This window comes from Fundulus heteroclitus, chromosome 9, assembly GCF_011125445.2.
Source record: "Fundulus heteroclitus isolate FHET01 chromosome 9, MU-UCD_Fhet_4.1, whole genome shotgun sequence".
Classification (NCBI taxonomy): Eukaryota; Metazoa; Chordata; class Actinopteri; order Cyprinodontiformes; family Fundulidae; genus Fundulus; species Fundulus heteroclitus.
The window spans coordinates 32,188,183-32,204,867 of record NC_046369.1 but is presented as its reverse complement, the minus strand read 5'-3'; the positions used below and the strand labels follow the sequence as shown (position 1 = coordinate 32,204,867).

Here is a 16,685-nt window from a genome sequence, read left to right as displayed (position 1 = left end):
AAAGTCCTACCTCAGACCAGGACCTCTTAATACATGAAAGTAAAGCCCCAGGAATCTGAAATTACCTGTGTAAGTTTGTAGTAGGGCTTTCCACATGTAATGGAAAAGTGCTTATGGGGTTTGGAGCCACACTGGGCTTGTGAATCAAACTTGTCTAACCAAGGTGGCAACAAGACACCAAAACACTGTCATACACTAACAAACGATGGTGCTTTCCAAAACGTTTAGGGAAATCAGATCGGATCTACAACTGAGCAAGTAGGTGCACAGGGAAACACAGCTGCACAACAAAAAGGTAAGCAAAAATCTTAAAATGACTGACAGATTGTCGTTGCTTTAGGCAAGCGGGAACTTTCATTTCGAGGACATGATGAAACTGCTGGATCCAAAAGCAGGGGAAACTATGTGGAGCTTTAGACACTTACCCAGGAGTCCGTGCCAATTCCCGTGCTCGGGTGCGGGCCGCCGGAATTGGCACGGACTCCTGGGCAGGTGTCGAAACATTTAAAGAAAGACTGAGCGAAAGTCCAGTTGCCTCCGATTTAAACCTGTTTGTTGTTGTGATGACCCAGATAACTGAGAATTGACACAGGCATATGTGGAGCTTCTTTCTCTCATTGCTGAGAGCAGCAGAATTTACATTATCACCTGTCCACTAATGCAGCATTTAGTGGGACGATGGTCAAAATACATGACCACCTGATCACTGCTATTGATGAAGCCCAATTTATCACTGTTAAGGTGGATGAGACAACAGATGAGCCAACGCTACACAGCTTACACTGGTCCAGCATTACGTAACGGGCACAGGTGTCAAGGAGTATAAATTTGATGTCAATACGACAGGTAGGATAGACTCTCAGCAGCAGCTTTGATGGAGATAGAAAATTACTTTTTGATGGAACAGAAATGCTGTACAACAGAGTAATAAAAGTCTTCCTGAGGAATGAAAGGAGGAAGGATTTTATGTACAAAATAATGAGGATTTATGGTGAGTAAAATGCTGTTATTTTCCTAAATATTATAGCTGAAGTGGAAAGAGACTTGGCACCCTGAGTTTGTTTCTTTGTTAAAGGCATTTATTCTGGCTACAAAAGTTATCTATCTGCAATGCAAAAGGTACTTTGTGGTGCATTTTCACATTATAAGATACAATGTATTGCCATAAAATAGTTATTGAGGGGAGGTATGATTTAGACAGAGCACTACTGATGAATTAGGTGTGAAATACACAGCTCGTCAATGTGTGATACAATATGAGGTGAATTTGTTATTGGTTGGATTTCCCTGTTGTTGCTGTTAAAATAACATTTTTAAATGTTGCATTTGAAAGTAATAAAAATAATTCCCATTGTATTGCTGGAAGTAAATATAGCTAAACTACTTTTCTAATGGAAGTGCTGATGCAGACAGTGGAAGGAGTGAGTCCTCAGAGTTGGCACATATAATTTACATGAACAGCAGGGTTGTGTACAGCAGCAGAAACACACAAATCAAACCACCAGAACAGATTAATAGTTCCAGGTGAATAAGCTTGGGGGTGGGTGAAAGTTTAGGACAGAATAATGGAAATGCACCTATAGAAAACAGACTAATAATGTAATTCTCCCTCCCACAGTGCAGTGAAATCTGGTATTATACTGCCTGCCACCTGGGACAGCAGCAGGAAATGGCTCAAGTTTTACAATCTCCTTTGTTATCTTTCTGTGTGAGAAATAGAGCAGCATCCTGCCAAGCCTAAACCATGGTTTCTGTCAGCCTCGTGACCTTGGAGAGAAAAGACACGTGTTGTTATTCAACCACAAGGATGAGACGACAACTAATAAAAATATGGGACATATCGCTATAAAACTCACAAGGCTGGTTTAAAGTGGAAGGTAACATTTGTCAAATACTCCATAACGTAGCACTTCTCAGGTCCCTTTTTTTTCTTTTTAAGAAATTACCATCTATCAATCCTTTCATCCCTCCATCCACCAACACTCCCATACAACCAATCATCCACCCAGAATCAGCTTGATTGTCTGCACAAACAAGGAATTTGACTTTTGGTTTTACACAAACACAGCATCCAGAAGGTAAAAGTGTAAACAGGTCATGACCGGGATGTGAGGGGTCTGCGGAGTCGTTAGCTGCCCTTTTCCTAATCCTACACCTATAAGAGTCCTGAATGGACCAACCATCCGTCCATCCATCCCTTCATCCATCCATTCCCTTCCTTTAGATCAAGTCACAGGGCACGGGACAAAACAGTCTGGATGGAAACCCAGACAGCTCTCACCCTAGTATCACTCTTGAGCTCATTCTCATTTTTAAGTCACAAAGGATTACTTCAAAAAGGATAATAAACCAAAGAACAAGCATAAACCGCATGGATATTCTGACCTGTGGTTTTCTTATTGAAAGTTCTGCAGCAAATACATACGTTTAAACCCAGGTCCAACCTAAACAAGAGCATGCAGTGAGTTTATGTTACTTTTAAGAGAGGATGCAACAAATTCTTTCTCTCAAAACAGTTGCATTCAGACGCAATTACATGCCTCATTACTCTGTGAAAATACAGGCAAGAATTCTGCAGCTGCAGCCTTTATGGGTCTGAAACCGATAGTACCATGTGGTGGCTACTGTTCGTTAGATTGGTTAACCTAAAATCAGCATAATGTCTATAATTGTTTAACCAAACTTATTTATAATATACTTTGTTCTAAGACAGATTCTCATTTGATGGTCTCAAACAAGGCACAGATCCTTTCTCTTTAAGAGCCAAACCTAGATAATGACCAGCAGCAATGGCACACCCCTGCTGTTACTTCTCCTCAAGTATCTGGGCTAAAAAGACAACAGAATTTCGACACTTGCTACTGCAAAGTTGATTTTCATCTGCTGACTAGGATTCATGATTGATGCTTTTACAACAGTACTCTAGAAGATATGGTGTTCAAAAGGAAAGAGTAGAGGATGCTTTAAATAATAAGAAGGTACAGACGTTTTCTAATTTGATATCGGGCATCTCTGAGTTTTATTCCCCCCATTAAATCGGTTCCAATGCTTAAGCTGGATCAGTGCTAGTTAGGCTCTTTTAGGTCTTTTTAGTACTTCTGTCAGATGCAGGAGACAAGCTGAAGAAGGCAGAAACCAGGAACAACCAATCAAAATGTTAAATGTTCCATATATAAATCTCCCAAGGTTCTTTACTAAAGAAAAAAATAATTTAAAAACAAGTTGATTTTGCAACAGTCATGAGCAACAGTCCCTAATCTTCCTGCAAGTTGTGACGTGAATGCAGACAAAAACCTGTTTACAGAACCAGTTAAAATTACCAAGGCATTGGTAATGCTGATCAGCATTGCAAAACCCTACAGAAGCACTGAGTAATCCTTTAAACAAAAAGACATTTTAATCGTTGGAAAAAGCATTAATTTCCCTTATAATTTCTCACATTTTATTATGTTATAACCACAAACCCCAGCATCTGTTTTATTTATTGGGATTTTAGGCAACATAGAGTCGCACATTCTGTGAGAATCCTTTAAGACTGTTTGAGACGCCAAAATAACATCCAGTGTAGATAATTGACTAGAAAAATGTGTGTGTAATTTAATTTTAGTAAGGATCCAGCTGTGCTGGTTTAAAGCAGAGTTAACAAGAGCTCTGAACATCTCAGAGAGCATCCTTCAATTCATCATCAGAGATCAACGGCTCTGGTGGGAGAATCCCTTAACAGGACACGCATTAGTTGGCCTTATGGTGGAGGGACAAAACAAAATATAGGCCTGAAAGAAAGAACTAAGAAGTTTGCAGTTTCCTATGCGCCAAGAGGATGAAGTTACTCTGGTCAGACAAGATCAAAACCTATATTTCTGGACTACATTCAAAAATGAACACTTCACAATACCGTGAACAATCCTCACAGCGACATTTGGAGGACCATGACCCTAAGCATACAGCCAGAGCTACTCAAAGCATATAGAACTGCCCAGTCAAAGTTCAGACCTAAACACAATTGAAAATTTGAAATGCTGGTGAAATTTGAAGATTTCACCAGCATTTCAAATCTCACTTAACTTGAGCTTTTGACAAAGGTGAAAAAGCAAAAAACATTCAACCCTAGATGGTTAAAGTTTGTTGAGGTATGCTATTGTAAAAAGTGGAAACGTTCCAAGGGTGGGAAAACTTTTGCAAGGGACTTTGCAAGAGTGACCAGGCTTTTATGAACATAGTCAAAGTCACACTTACTGTTGTGGATAAGAAGGTGGCGCTGTAGAGAGAAGGGGGTGCGGAACAGCGCTTTACACTCCTCACACTGAAACGGCCTTTCCTCGGAGTGGGTCTGCAGGGAAGAGTCGGGCACAATCAGCATTTTTTAAATGTGCGAGGCGAGCCTCGACTGCCCCAGCTCGGCCTTTAAGAACGCTTCATAAACTGATTTTAATGGATCATACACAGCAGCAATAACCAATTAGTGTTGTTGAGTTGATGAAGACGAGTGGCATGGGGGGATCCCAATGCTTCTGTTTTACTGGACAATGCCCACACCATTCTATCCATCCACCCACCCTTCTATCAATCTGAATGACACCTTAATCCCCAATGTAAACACGAGGAACCTGGGGGGCTGCAAAGGGCCAGAGACCCCCGCAGATAACCACCAACGAGACCCTGATTGATTACATCCTAGCTAAGGACTAACTTTGAAGAGGCGGTATCTCTCCCCAAAGAAAACAATGAAGGGGCAGTCAAATAAAGAAGAGAACTCCTACTTTTACTTCATTTGTCAAAAGACAAACAATAGACCGGATTCTATATTTACTCACCTTCTTGTGATTCTTGTAGACGTTGCGATGAGCGAACTCTTTTCCGCACAGCTTACATTTATACGGTTTATCCTCGCTGTGGATGATCTTATGAGCCGTCACCTGATCCAAACGCTTGAAAGATCGACTGCAGATCTCACAGGTGTAGGGTCGCTTCTCTGAGGGACAGATTGAGAAAGATTCTGTTTAATTACCAGACAAGAAGCCTAAAAAATACATACAATTCAAACTAGATATGTATGTGTTGTATAAAAGGACACAGGATCAAATTTTTCTCACTGTTTGACATTAAATCAGACTAAATGTTTTCTGGTTTAGGTCAGTTGGAGTTTCGAAATAATTTCTATTTCGTAAATGCCAGAACACTTAAGATCACTTCGCCTTTAAACAATTCTTGAAAGTCGAGATGATGATGTCACGGGTTTGCTAGTTTTTAATACGGTACTTCACAACATTTACGTTACAAGGAGGCAGACCTTTGTTTAGGCAACACCTCAAAGAACACCAACCTAACTGAAGTAAAAGGGGTTGCAGCATTGAATCAACATCTAAGGACATGAGCCAAAAAGTTAAAGCTTGGCAGTAGGGGTATGCCCTGAAATTGATTTACACAAGAATCGTGATTCACATTTACTATGATTAAGAACTGATATAAAATTTTGATATATATAAGATTTTTTTTTTTTTATACAAAAAAAAAAGAACAGACAGTGAGGCCAAGCTACCATCCTGTAGGGGTTTTACTAAGACAGCTGTGCTCCAGCTTTGCTAAGAGACTGAAAAAGGTTGGCAGCGCCAACAAAATCGATTCTAAATCAAATCGTGGCCCCAAAAATTAAAATCAAATCGAATCGTGAGATATTGAAAGATTCCCAACCCTACTTGGCAGGTAATGGGCCTTCCAAAAGTACAATGATCTTCAGCAAGCAGCCAAACTAGTTACAAAGTTGCTTATGGGCTACAAAAGCAATGTTCTTGAGTTGACATCATAAAGCCCTGTCCTCAGTCCAACAGAAAACTAATAGGCAGGCTTATGTCATCAAATTTCTTTTTAATAATGTAAAGTAATAAAAAAAATGTAGAAAAAAATACAATTATTCTGGCATTTCGCAAACAAAATATTTCAATAACCCTAACTGACCAAAAACAGGATACATTGAATCTTAACTACTTTTAGACACAAGAATGGTTATAACTTTTTTTCACTCAGTGTAAATATCTGCTTTCAACCGTATTTTTGTTGATGCGGTGTTTTCTTACCAGAGTGTGTGATCATATGACGTTTGAGCTGGTTGGTCGAGATGAATTTTTTGTCACATGCGTGGCATTCAAATATTTCATGTATCTACAGCACAAAGGGGGAAGAAAAAACGACAGAGAGTTCACGTTAAAAGGCATGCAAATATTTTTCCAAAAGCCAAGGCCTGCAGGAGCTCAAGTTAATTGTGTGATGGTCAACAGTTGCAAAATCTTGACTGTTTTCATTAGACTGATGTCCACACACAGAAAAGCAATTAAAGTGATGAAAAGTCTCAATCCCTTCTCTGCTTCAGTGCGTGCTTCCAATAATAGCGCATTTAATAGTTCCCACAGCTACAATAGCATATGCTAATGCAACACAGCTCCTCTTGTCAGTGGTGCTTCTGCAGCAGCTTGTTCAGCTAAATGATGATAATGGAAGTCTTAAGCTGCTTTTCAGCTAAAGTGTCATTATGGAAAGTTTGATTGCTCCTCGGTATGAAAAATACTGCATGCTCCAGTGGATTTGATTGAAGTTGTAAGAACATGCCACGTTATACAGTCATAAATGTGCCATCTTTATAATAACACTTTATGTTTTGGTAGGGGAGAGAGTCTTCGGAACATTTCCACCTTCCAGGGGAAAAGTAATTTGTCAAAATCTGATTTGACGGTGACACAAATTCTGCCTCTTAGATTTTTGTGTTATGACAGGCATAACATCATTGCTCATTGTGTGCGATTTAATTTGAATTACTGCCTTGTTGTTTAATGCCTTGGTCTGCCAAACTGGTCGAGATGCAATTGCCTTTCAAATCAATCTAGATTTGCATCTGGATGTACATATTTAAGGAATTTAAAAGAATTTAGTAAAATAAATGACATGCTTTGCAAAAGAATTCATGTTTCCTAAAACTTTCACATACTTTCATAACAACCACAAACTCTAAAGTATTTAATTGGGATTTATGGGATAGATTAACATAAAGTAGCATATAATTATGAAGTGGAACAAAAAGGATACTTCATTTCAAAATTTAGAAAAAAAAAACGCTTATCCACCATTTTTTATTGAACCCCCTTCACTCTGATGCTTCTTAATGAAATCCAGTGTTACCATCTGCTTTGAGAATTAGTAGATAGAGTCCACCAGTGTAAATGAATCTCAGTTTAAATCCAGCTGTTGGTGAAGATCTCTATGGTTTCTTGGAGAACATTAGTGAACAAACAGCATCACGAAGACCAAGCAACAGCAGACAGGTCAGGGACAAGATTAGTGAGAATTTCAAAGCTCTAAACATCTAATAAAGGACGGCCCAATTCCATCAACCAAAAGTGGGAGGGGTACACAACTGCAAATCTACCAACATATGGCCTTTCACATAAACTTAAAGCAAATATGCACAGATGCATAGCTCAGGTAGAGAATTGGTCGACATGCAGGACAATTGTTAATCATGTGCTCATCCTGCCTTTAAGGAAGAATTACAAAAAATACTATACTTGAAAGAAGTTCATCACTATTTGCTGTTTGCCATGTAGGGATGCCAAGACGTGTGAGGGAACACAGGAATGTGTGGAAGAAGGTGCTCTGGCAGTAGTACAGGTCCCACCCCCTTGCTTTCTGTTTTGAGACCAAAACTGGATCCTTTTGGCCAACATGCAAAACTCCGTGTGACAGAAATACGATGCTGCCCCATCACCATGAAACGTCATCCCCACAGTGAAACTATAATAGTTCCCCTTTAGGTTTTTGCATTAAACCCAAATATGTGATAGGAAAAGTCAATTTATCTCAATCAATTCAACAAAATCATAGTGAAATAATGACTCTAACACAAAGAACCATTTCATTTGCCATATAGGAACATCTTACTTTAACTGAAAACTGACTTGAAGAAAGCTGAACTAGATTAAAGGGTCCCCTGAAGAGCAACACTGTACATCCCAAGATCCAGGTGACTTTAAATGTTACAAAGCGTGACATCGGAAGATGAACAAGCCAACGGGGTTTTATAAATCTCCGACGTTTAATCTGCATGATGGATTTTGACCCAAGAATATTACATTTCTAATTACCGGATTTTTAATGAAAGCGAAGCAATGACATGAATTACTGGAGACAGCTTGGATTCTCATCTATAACGCTCAACATCATTCAAAGCACTGCTTTTGACCTGCCTGGAGAGCAGCTAAGATTAATAAACCTCCATCTCGCTAAGAGCAAACCCCTTTGAGCACTTTTTATTTTGCTTTACAATTTAAGTCCAGTAAATGCAACACACACGTTTAAAAATAGGTTTAAACTGGTTGTAAAGAAAGTCAGAAAGTATTAAAGTAGATTGCAGAAGCATTCATATCTCTTGAACCTCTCCACATTTTGCCACATTACAATCACAAACTTCCAAGGACGAAGCTCGGTACAATGGGAGATCGGGCTTTCCATTCAGCTGCTCCCAGACTGTGGAACGCTCTCCCTGACCACCTGAGGACCCCACAGACTGTGGATGCTTTTAAATTGCTTTTAAAGCTTGAACTCTTCCCCCTTTTTTACTTATTGTTTTTGATTATTTTATCTTTTCTTTTACTTTTTATTTCTCATGCTCTCCTTGTGTTTTTATTTAGCACTTACCTGTTTTACTATGTAGCACTTTGGGATTTGTATAAATATAAAGTGCATTACAAGTCCAAAGTAACATTATTATCATTATTATTATTATTCATACTTTCTTTGTGAAAGACCAAAAAAAAAGTGGAACATAATTGTGAAGTGGAACGAAAACTATACCTGGTTTTTACTCATATTATCCAACAATTTTGCACTAATTTGTAACTAACCATGCTGGCCAAACCTCTCTCATGAGCATAGCACAGCCACCAGATCCCCTAGCTGAAGGGCTCTTGGATTCGGGGCTCTGCAGTGCTCCTGGTGTACGCTTCACAAGCATTCACTCACTTTTACAGTACATGATGAAGAATAATTTGCAGAACACATTACTGTAGACCCGTGCAGATGGTTTTTGAACCACTGAACTCTCAAATGTGTGTTTATCTTCTTGATGAGGTAATGTCAAATCATGTTCTGTATAATATTTCAGTGTAATTGTTGACAGCTAATAAAGTCTGATCACATAGTCAATTCCCTGGAAAATAAGAGTGTTTTTATGTTATTGCACTAAACTGCGAGCCCTTAAAGGCATAACCTGTGAGCTGCTCATCATAATTTATTTCCCCTTCCTGTGCAGATGTGACTTTATTAATGCTCAAACAGCAGTGAAACAAAGATTCTCCTGAGCCGCCTATGCGAATCCTGCCAGCTACATTTTTAATTTTGATGTGTGAGGTTCTCCTTCAAGTACCCTCTTGACATGGGCAGGATCATTTGTCGAGCTGCAGTGACTTTCAGCTTCCTAGTGTGTATACGTCATATTAATATAGGAAAAACTGTTTATCAAAAGCATAAATTACTGTTGAGTACGCAGGTGCTGTGAAGACATCAGGGCTCACATATGTATTAGGTGATTTAACAGATTTTATGTGAAAGCAAAAACACCACTACTAGTACGATGAAAACACCATCCAGCCTGAACCCTCCGAATAACACGTTATAATGGGGAAGTTGTTACTGAGGGAAGGAGATTTGGCTTTTTTAAGAATCAGTATCTTGAAGAAGCCCAGAGATGTAAAAAAAAAATATTTAGAAGAAAAATGTTTTCTACAAAACATTTAAGCAGTAGTAGTACAGGTCCCTCCCCCTTGCTTTCTGTTGCACTACAGCCCTCCGCCACAGCGGAGCCTGCCATGCTGCTCCGATGTTTCCATCTTTGTTTTATGAGCACGTGCCACTCCAGAAATGGGCAGTTTTCCCATAAATCATATCGTTTTTCCACCACTTCTCTGCGCAGCCCAGCAATAATATTGAGCTTGATTGACAGTAGGGCTATGCAGAGGAAGCACGACTGTTTTTAAAAAAATACGTAAAAAATGCATACATACAAAAGTTACCTACTTCAGCTTTAAGAAATGTTTGTGTTTTATGCATGTAAGAGATGCAGACTTTTAGCAGATAACAGGAAGGCTGAACACAGTGTTTCGGAAATGTCAGATTAAAGGGTCTACATTCTGTTTGGATTACATGCAAAGACAAAGGTATACAGTTAAGAATGCTGACTGTGCTAATTTTGCTACTCAGTAAAATATGATGCCTGACCGCGAACGCTCTGATCATTTTGTTATTATTTGACTAAATTATTAACAATCTGTTTTACAGTCACTCTTCTCTCTCACACCCAGTGTAACATGACTTGTGCACGTATGTTAAATATGTATTGCACACTCTTGTGTGGGTTAAGCAGAGAATTGTGACATGCTATATTTATTGTAGAACAAACAACCCATTGTAAACATCACCTATATAAAGTTTCTTTGCTTAAATTTTATTAAAAAAGATAAATACAGCGCTTCTGCAACAGTGTACAGTTTACGTGCGTTTATATTTTAATCTTGCATAAACTAACTGAACTGGAGACAGAGGGAAAATCTTTGTGGATAATGTTGACATTGATCAGGTCGTAAACCTCTTAGTGTTATCGGACACTGTTTCTGCACCGTATTCATGTAATTCATGTGACGACGTGCACGCATTAAATGTCGTAAAAAGCTGATTTTTGAAGCACGTATACTGAATAACCAACATAATGTTAATTTTGTCTGGAAGTGGAGGGAAATCGCTTATAAAAGCTGCACATCGTTTATGTAAGAGCCGCACTGACTGACTGCGCGTTCCCACGTCAGGGGAGCATTCCTTGGTAGGAATAACTAGTTTGGCACAACACTGGACAGGATTAAGGAAGAAGAACACGTAAGTGATGAGGAACAACAAGTGGAAGTGGGTGCCGAGGAAGAGCAAGCCAAGGAAGACGATTTGCACGGTGAGGTATGATTGATGGTTGTTGCTACAGTTTATTGCACATGGATAGATTTAAGAGTTTTAGGAATTACTTTCTAGATAAATTCAGGGTAAAGCAATGCACACTAACAGCAGAGTGTATATGGCTGAGACAAAATGTAGTACTATATCTTTTATATCAAAATATTAAAATGTATAGTCTGTATCTTTTCTTAAACGAGGATATAAAATGGGAAATTGTAAAACCACCCATCCCTTTTTTACTGTCTCTGCTCCCTTCCCCTTCTTGAAGGAGCTGAAAGCCAAGGCTCCTATACAGTGCAACTACGTTCCTGACTTGGGCACATCACCAATTTTGTATTGTGCACGCTGGTGCACAATACAAAATCAATTCGTTGATTGATAGCTCCCTGCGGAGGAGTATTCAAATTTAATAAACGCAGTAGGCTCTCATCTCTGATTCCTTAGCTGCAGAGTCCAGGGGAGGCACTACAATAAAATGTTATGCTACTGTTTGGTTCAAAGTATTGCAGTATGAAAATTGAGGCAGTCCTACAGAAACTTTCACACTCAGGGCCTACTAGGACATTTAGGCGGACTTGGAGGAGGGCCCCATCACAAACGCCTGCCTGGGGCCCCAACATGGTTAAGTCCGCCACTGGGAGGAAGGCTAAGGAACTGCTAAAACTAGACTAATAACAGAACGGAGACATTGACTAAATAGAAGTAAAACCAAACAAAACAGAGCTAAATATAGAAAACAGAAATACAAATTAATACTGTACTATACTGTACCATATAATCAAAGGGCCATTGTGGGCTTTCATTTTGCAATATTAATGAACGATGTAATTCAAAAGGATCATCAGTCTTTATCTTTCACGTCTGAGTCACTTGTAACCAGTATTTGTCGTGATCCTGGGGTGTTTGAGTAATTTGGTTTCTTTTAAGTCTCTGTTTTCCTGTACTGTTTTTGTTCTCTAGTTGTGGTCATTCTAGCTTATTTGTTTTAGGTTCGGAGTTCATCTTTTCATTATTTGCATATTTTGTATTATCTCTGGTTTCTTCCCTCTGTGCCCCTCTTCTCAGATCCTCTTCAACATTCCCCTCCCCTCAGTTCCTCTGCCTTTGTTGAGCTCAGCTGTTCCTCATTTTCCACCTGATTACTCCCACCTGTGTTGTCGTGCTTTTCTCCACTCTTCCCTCTGTAAATAAGCCGTCTGGTTGTCACTATTCAGTTGCTGGATTCTTACATTTACCGTTCTTATGTCTTCTTTGTTTAACTTCCATGCCTGATGTCCATTACCTGCGCCTCTTTTTAAGTTTTGCCGTTATCATAATTAAATCCTGCTAAAGCCTCACTAAACATGACACAAGTGTAATGGACCTGTGTAGAGGAATCAGCCTTTTTCTCCACCGCATTATTCAAGTTTGTCCTTTATTTATATCACTAATCTCAAAGCTTTCATTGGAGCAAATTTACTACATTATATGAGAGAAGAGGTTAACTCTACCATTTAAACAGGTCAATGGCAAGTAACAATTGAAGCAAATACTTGCAAAATATAACATTGTGAAGTACATCTCAGCTTTCTAGTGCCAAACATTGCTATTGTCATTGCAAAAGTCAAGTTCAATTCTGGGAAACCAGCAATTTTATTCATTATTATTCCAAATTCTAAATGCAATAGCAGCCAATTATGTTAAAATTACATCTGTGTGACTCAAAAGAATGTACTCTGATGAGAACTTACCCAGACATAGGTGACTAAAACCGTGAGATAAAGCTATGATGATAGCCACAGTAACAAAAGCAAACATTGGTCTGCATAAAATTCTAAAGGGAAAGTATTTAAACAGCTGTGTTCAAACCTGTAATCCATCAATAAGAGAGAGAGAGAGAGGATCCTGACGCCAAGGTTAAAATCGTATGGTCTGCCAATAGAGGCTCTTAAATTTCACAAGACCTGTTTGGATGAGCCAGTGAAAAAGAAACCAGCCCACCGCTCTATGTAACCCAGAACACATTTGCAACAACTTGATCATAAAGGGGGGATAAGTGATCACAGAAGCACATAAAGCCCAGCAGAATGTGAGATAAAGAGGTTAGAGTGTTTTACAGACAGTGTGGAGTGTAATGAAAAAAAACCAAGCTGCAAGAAACAGCGTCAAAGGGACATTGCTGTAAAAACTGAGCGAGCTGAGTAACTCCTCACAGACTCAGACGTGTCCTCAGTTGGGTTGGATGGAGATCATTTGTGAACAGCAATGTTCATGACTTGTCAAAGATTAGAAAATGTATTTAGATCTGGACTCTGAGAAGGCCATGATACCACATGACCACGCCTTGTTCCATATGTTCTGGTGTAGGTTTAGGGTCGTTGTCCAGCTGGAGGTGAACCTCAAGTCTTTAGGAGCTCTTAACAAGTTTTGTTTCAGGAGTGGCGTGTTTTTAGCTCCATCCATCTTCCAATCAACCTTTACCAGCTTCCCTTTCCATGCTGAACAGAAACATCCCCGCATCATGATACCACCACCACCTTGTTTCAGAGTGGGAAGGATGATCAGCGATTTTATCTTTTTGTCATTCATAACATTTTGGGTTGTAGAGCAGAAACATCAGATTCGGCCTCATTTGACCAGAACACCTTCCCCACAGGGGGGTCCTTTCTTTTTCACTAAACATCCAATTTGTTGCCCTGCATTTTATTTAGGGGTATCAGAGTAAAGAGGGTTGAATACTTCTGTACAGTTTTCCTATTTTTTGAAAAGTTCAACAATATGAGTGCTTTAGTTAGACACTGCATTTTAGAAGCCCTCACCTTTCTGTGCTCTTGAAGATTCAGAGAGGAAGAGCATTTCCGGTTGCATATGGTGCACGTGAGTTTCCGCCGGGCACTTCCTTAAAAATAAAAAGACAGGATAAAAATGACAAGAATAAACAAAAGCAGCACCAAATTTATAAACGAGCATTGCTAAATAGAAAAAAATTACCAGTTTATGATCATATGTACAGTGATCCCACCGTTTTGAGACCAGTGACATAGAGCCTTTATCCCCTTCTAAATTACAAGATCAACATCTGTTGTGTCTGATCCACTTCCCCCCCTCGCCCACACACACACTCTCCCCATCCTGACCACATTTTGGAAAAGCATGAAGGCCCAGCTCGCAGCTCCATCAGCCTCTCAGATGAATATCTTAATCTCTCTTTGATACTCGATTCACATCTGAGGCTTTTGCAGATTCCCGCTGCCCTACATCCCATCATAAATAGCTATGGAAGCTCAATTATCTGGCAGAGTAAGCCGCCCCAGAAAACACAGGTCAGCAATTATGGAGCTCATGTAATTAGAGATGGCTCTTAACACTGGAGCGGCTTTAACTGATCGAGGTCATGTACGGTTTTCTGCCGTTCTTTGAGTGCCGAGCTCAGTGATGGGCAAACACAGTCATTACATGAAACCTTCAGAATGATAATTTATGGGCCTGTGAATATATGCATGTCAAGAGGAGCATGAGACAGTGAACATCAAACGGAAAGGCGCTGCATTAAATAAAGACAGAGATTCCCACCTGTGTGAACATTGCCTTTATGTTTCTTCAAAGCATCCTTGCTTTTGAATCTTTTCCCACAACTTTCTGCTTTACATATGAACCTGGCATCTCCTTTACAAGCTTCCTTGTGCTGTTCGAAACTGTGCACATGAAATGCAGAAGGAAAGTACAGAGGAACAAGGGACTGGAGCAATAAAATAATTGTTTTTTACCGTGTGTGCTTGCATTGTTCAGTATAAAGGGTGTTACCTGGATTCCGAGCTGAAGGTGTTGTGGCAAAGGGAGCACTGGTGAGCTTTAGAGTCGCCTGACGGATCAAGTGTTTCAGAACAATGCAAAACACTGAGGAGGAAACCCAATATAAAATAAAATTAGATACTACATTGCAATAAATCCCCAGTTTAGCAGATCAGATAAAATGACACAATAACATAATGAATGGTTATAAAGTCACTCTTAAGTACACCGTGTAAGCTGGAATTGTACAACTAATAATAATATTTTCTAATTTCAATAATAAAATTAGCTGTCACTTTGTCGTAGCTTGGCCTTAAAAGTTATGAAATACCAAAACAAGCCCCTTCTCTTCTTTCCTATCCAATGTAAATTAGACCAAGAAATGTAATTCTCCATAATAACTCCCTGTAAAAAGCCTTTAAATCAAATTTTGAAATAGCATAATTTAACACAAACATTTTCCCCAAAAATCCCATTTACTTCAAGAGAAAAAAAACATAATACGAAACAATTACTTTTAGTAAACACATAAAATTAATTGAAGTCTTTTAAATCTATCTTTTACTTTTTCTAAATATCAAACTATTTAGAACCTTTCATTTGCTAATTTCCTTGGTGGTTTTAATAGAACGTGACACAAAGGCCTGTTTATCTAAGGCTCTATCTGAATACATCTAATTATAGCTCCTGTTCCTTCACCTTTCATCAACAGCAAGAACTCTACCGTGGGGAGGAAATGAGCTTCAAACTGTTGTGGCGATTTCAGACAGCCTTTAACTCCGACGTCATTACGCGACAGAAACGCACATGGATGATTCTAGTCAAATCCGGGCCTAGAGCCTTCTGAAAATGAACTACAAAGTATGCAATCTCTTCTCTCCAGACATTTTCATTAATTTCCATGAGGTGGGTTGTGCTACATGTCATGTTAGGCAAAGGATTGTGTGATTCCTTATGGCTCCTTAGCACCGGTAAGGGACATCTTGAGGTCCCTAGGCTAAATTAGCTGCGAGAGGAAGCATACAGGCTCCTTCTCCTACCTCCTTCCTTACTGACTGCACAATTCGGACGGCACTTATCATGGCGACCGAAGACACACTTCCGCCTTGGCTAAAGAGTCCTTACCCAAAAGACATATTCGGTTGAAGCCTTAGCCCCTCTAGAAACAGGGAAAGACCAAGTGAATTTGCCTATCAAATAAGAAAGTTGGGTGTTAATCTTTAGAAAACTGTCATCTTGATGAGCAGTTTAGCTTAATATTAGTGAACTGCAGCAAATAGAGGCTTCATGGGGTCACCAGGTCTCCATAACAGCCATCAGATTGCATTTACAGGCCGACAGTTTGTAAATAAAGCCAGAAACAACAATTTTCTGTTCTACCATACAAACAAACATGTGGAGCTCGGTACACTCTACTGGGGCTTGACCCTGGAGGGAAACCATGTGCTTTGGTCAGATGAGAGTAAGACTGAATGTTCTGACCACAAACCTTCATCTAAGGCACAACATAAAAGATGAATATGTGGGAAAATAGCTCTGTCCCCTGTTAAGTATGGCGTAGATCTATGATGTGGGCCACTCTTTAAAATACCAGGATGTTTTAAAAAAAAAAAAATCCAATGGACCTTGCCAAAACACTAAACCTGGGTTATGTTTGAGTCTTTCAGAAGCACGGTGATCCAAACCATACGGCCAAATCAACAAAGAAATGGTTCAAAAGACACAAAATCCATCTTCTTTTATGGGTGAAGAGATAAATCTATAAGAGATGACCCAGATCTCTGGACAATCTGAAGGGATTGTACAAAGAGGAGTCGTCAGAGATTCTTCTGTGTTTGCTCCCACCCTGTGAAATGTTATAAAAGAATTGGTGCTGTCCTAGTTACAAACGCCGGTTTTGTATTGTATTAACAGCTGTGGTGCCACCA

At 39.4% G+C, this 16,685-nt stretch overlaps 1 protein-coding gene across 1 annotated transcript in view; it reads right to left on the bottom strand.

Annotated features, from left to right (window-relative positions):
- The window catches only part of prdm5 (PR domain containing 5), a 69,803-nt gene that overhangs the window by 40,238 nt on the left and 12,880 nt on the right, over positions 1-16,685 (bottom strand). Inside the window, exons 6-11 of the mRNA XM_012861276.3 lie at positions 14,770-14,862; positions 14,539-14,660; positions 13,785-13,864; positions 6,075-6,159; positions 4,815-4,972; positions 4,237-4,330 (exon numbers count right to left, since the gene is read on the bottom strand). Of these exons, the coding sequence (XP_012716730.1) occupies positions 4,237-4,330; positions 4,815-4,972; positions 6,075-6,159; positions 13,785-13,864; positions 14,539-14,660; positions 14,770-14,862 (632 nt within the window). The remainder of the gene's footprint in view (positions 1-4,236; positions 4,331-4,814; positions 4,973-6,074; positions 6,160-13,784; positions 13,865-14,538; positions 14,661-14,769; positions 14,863-16,685) is intronic.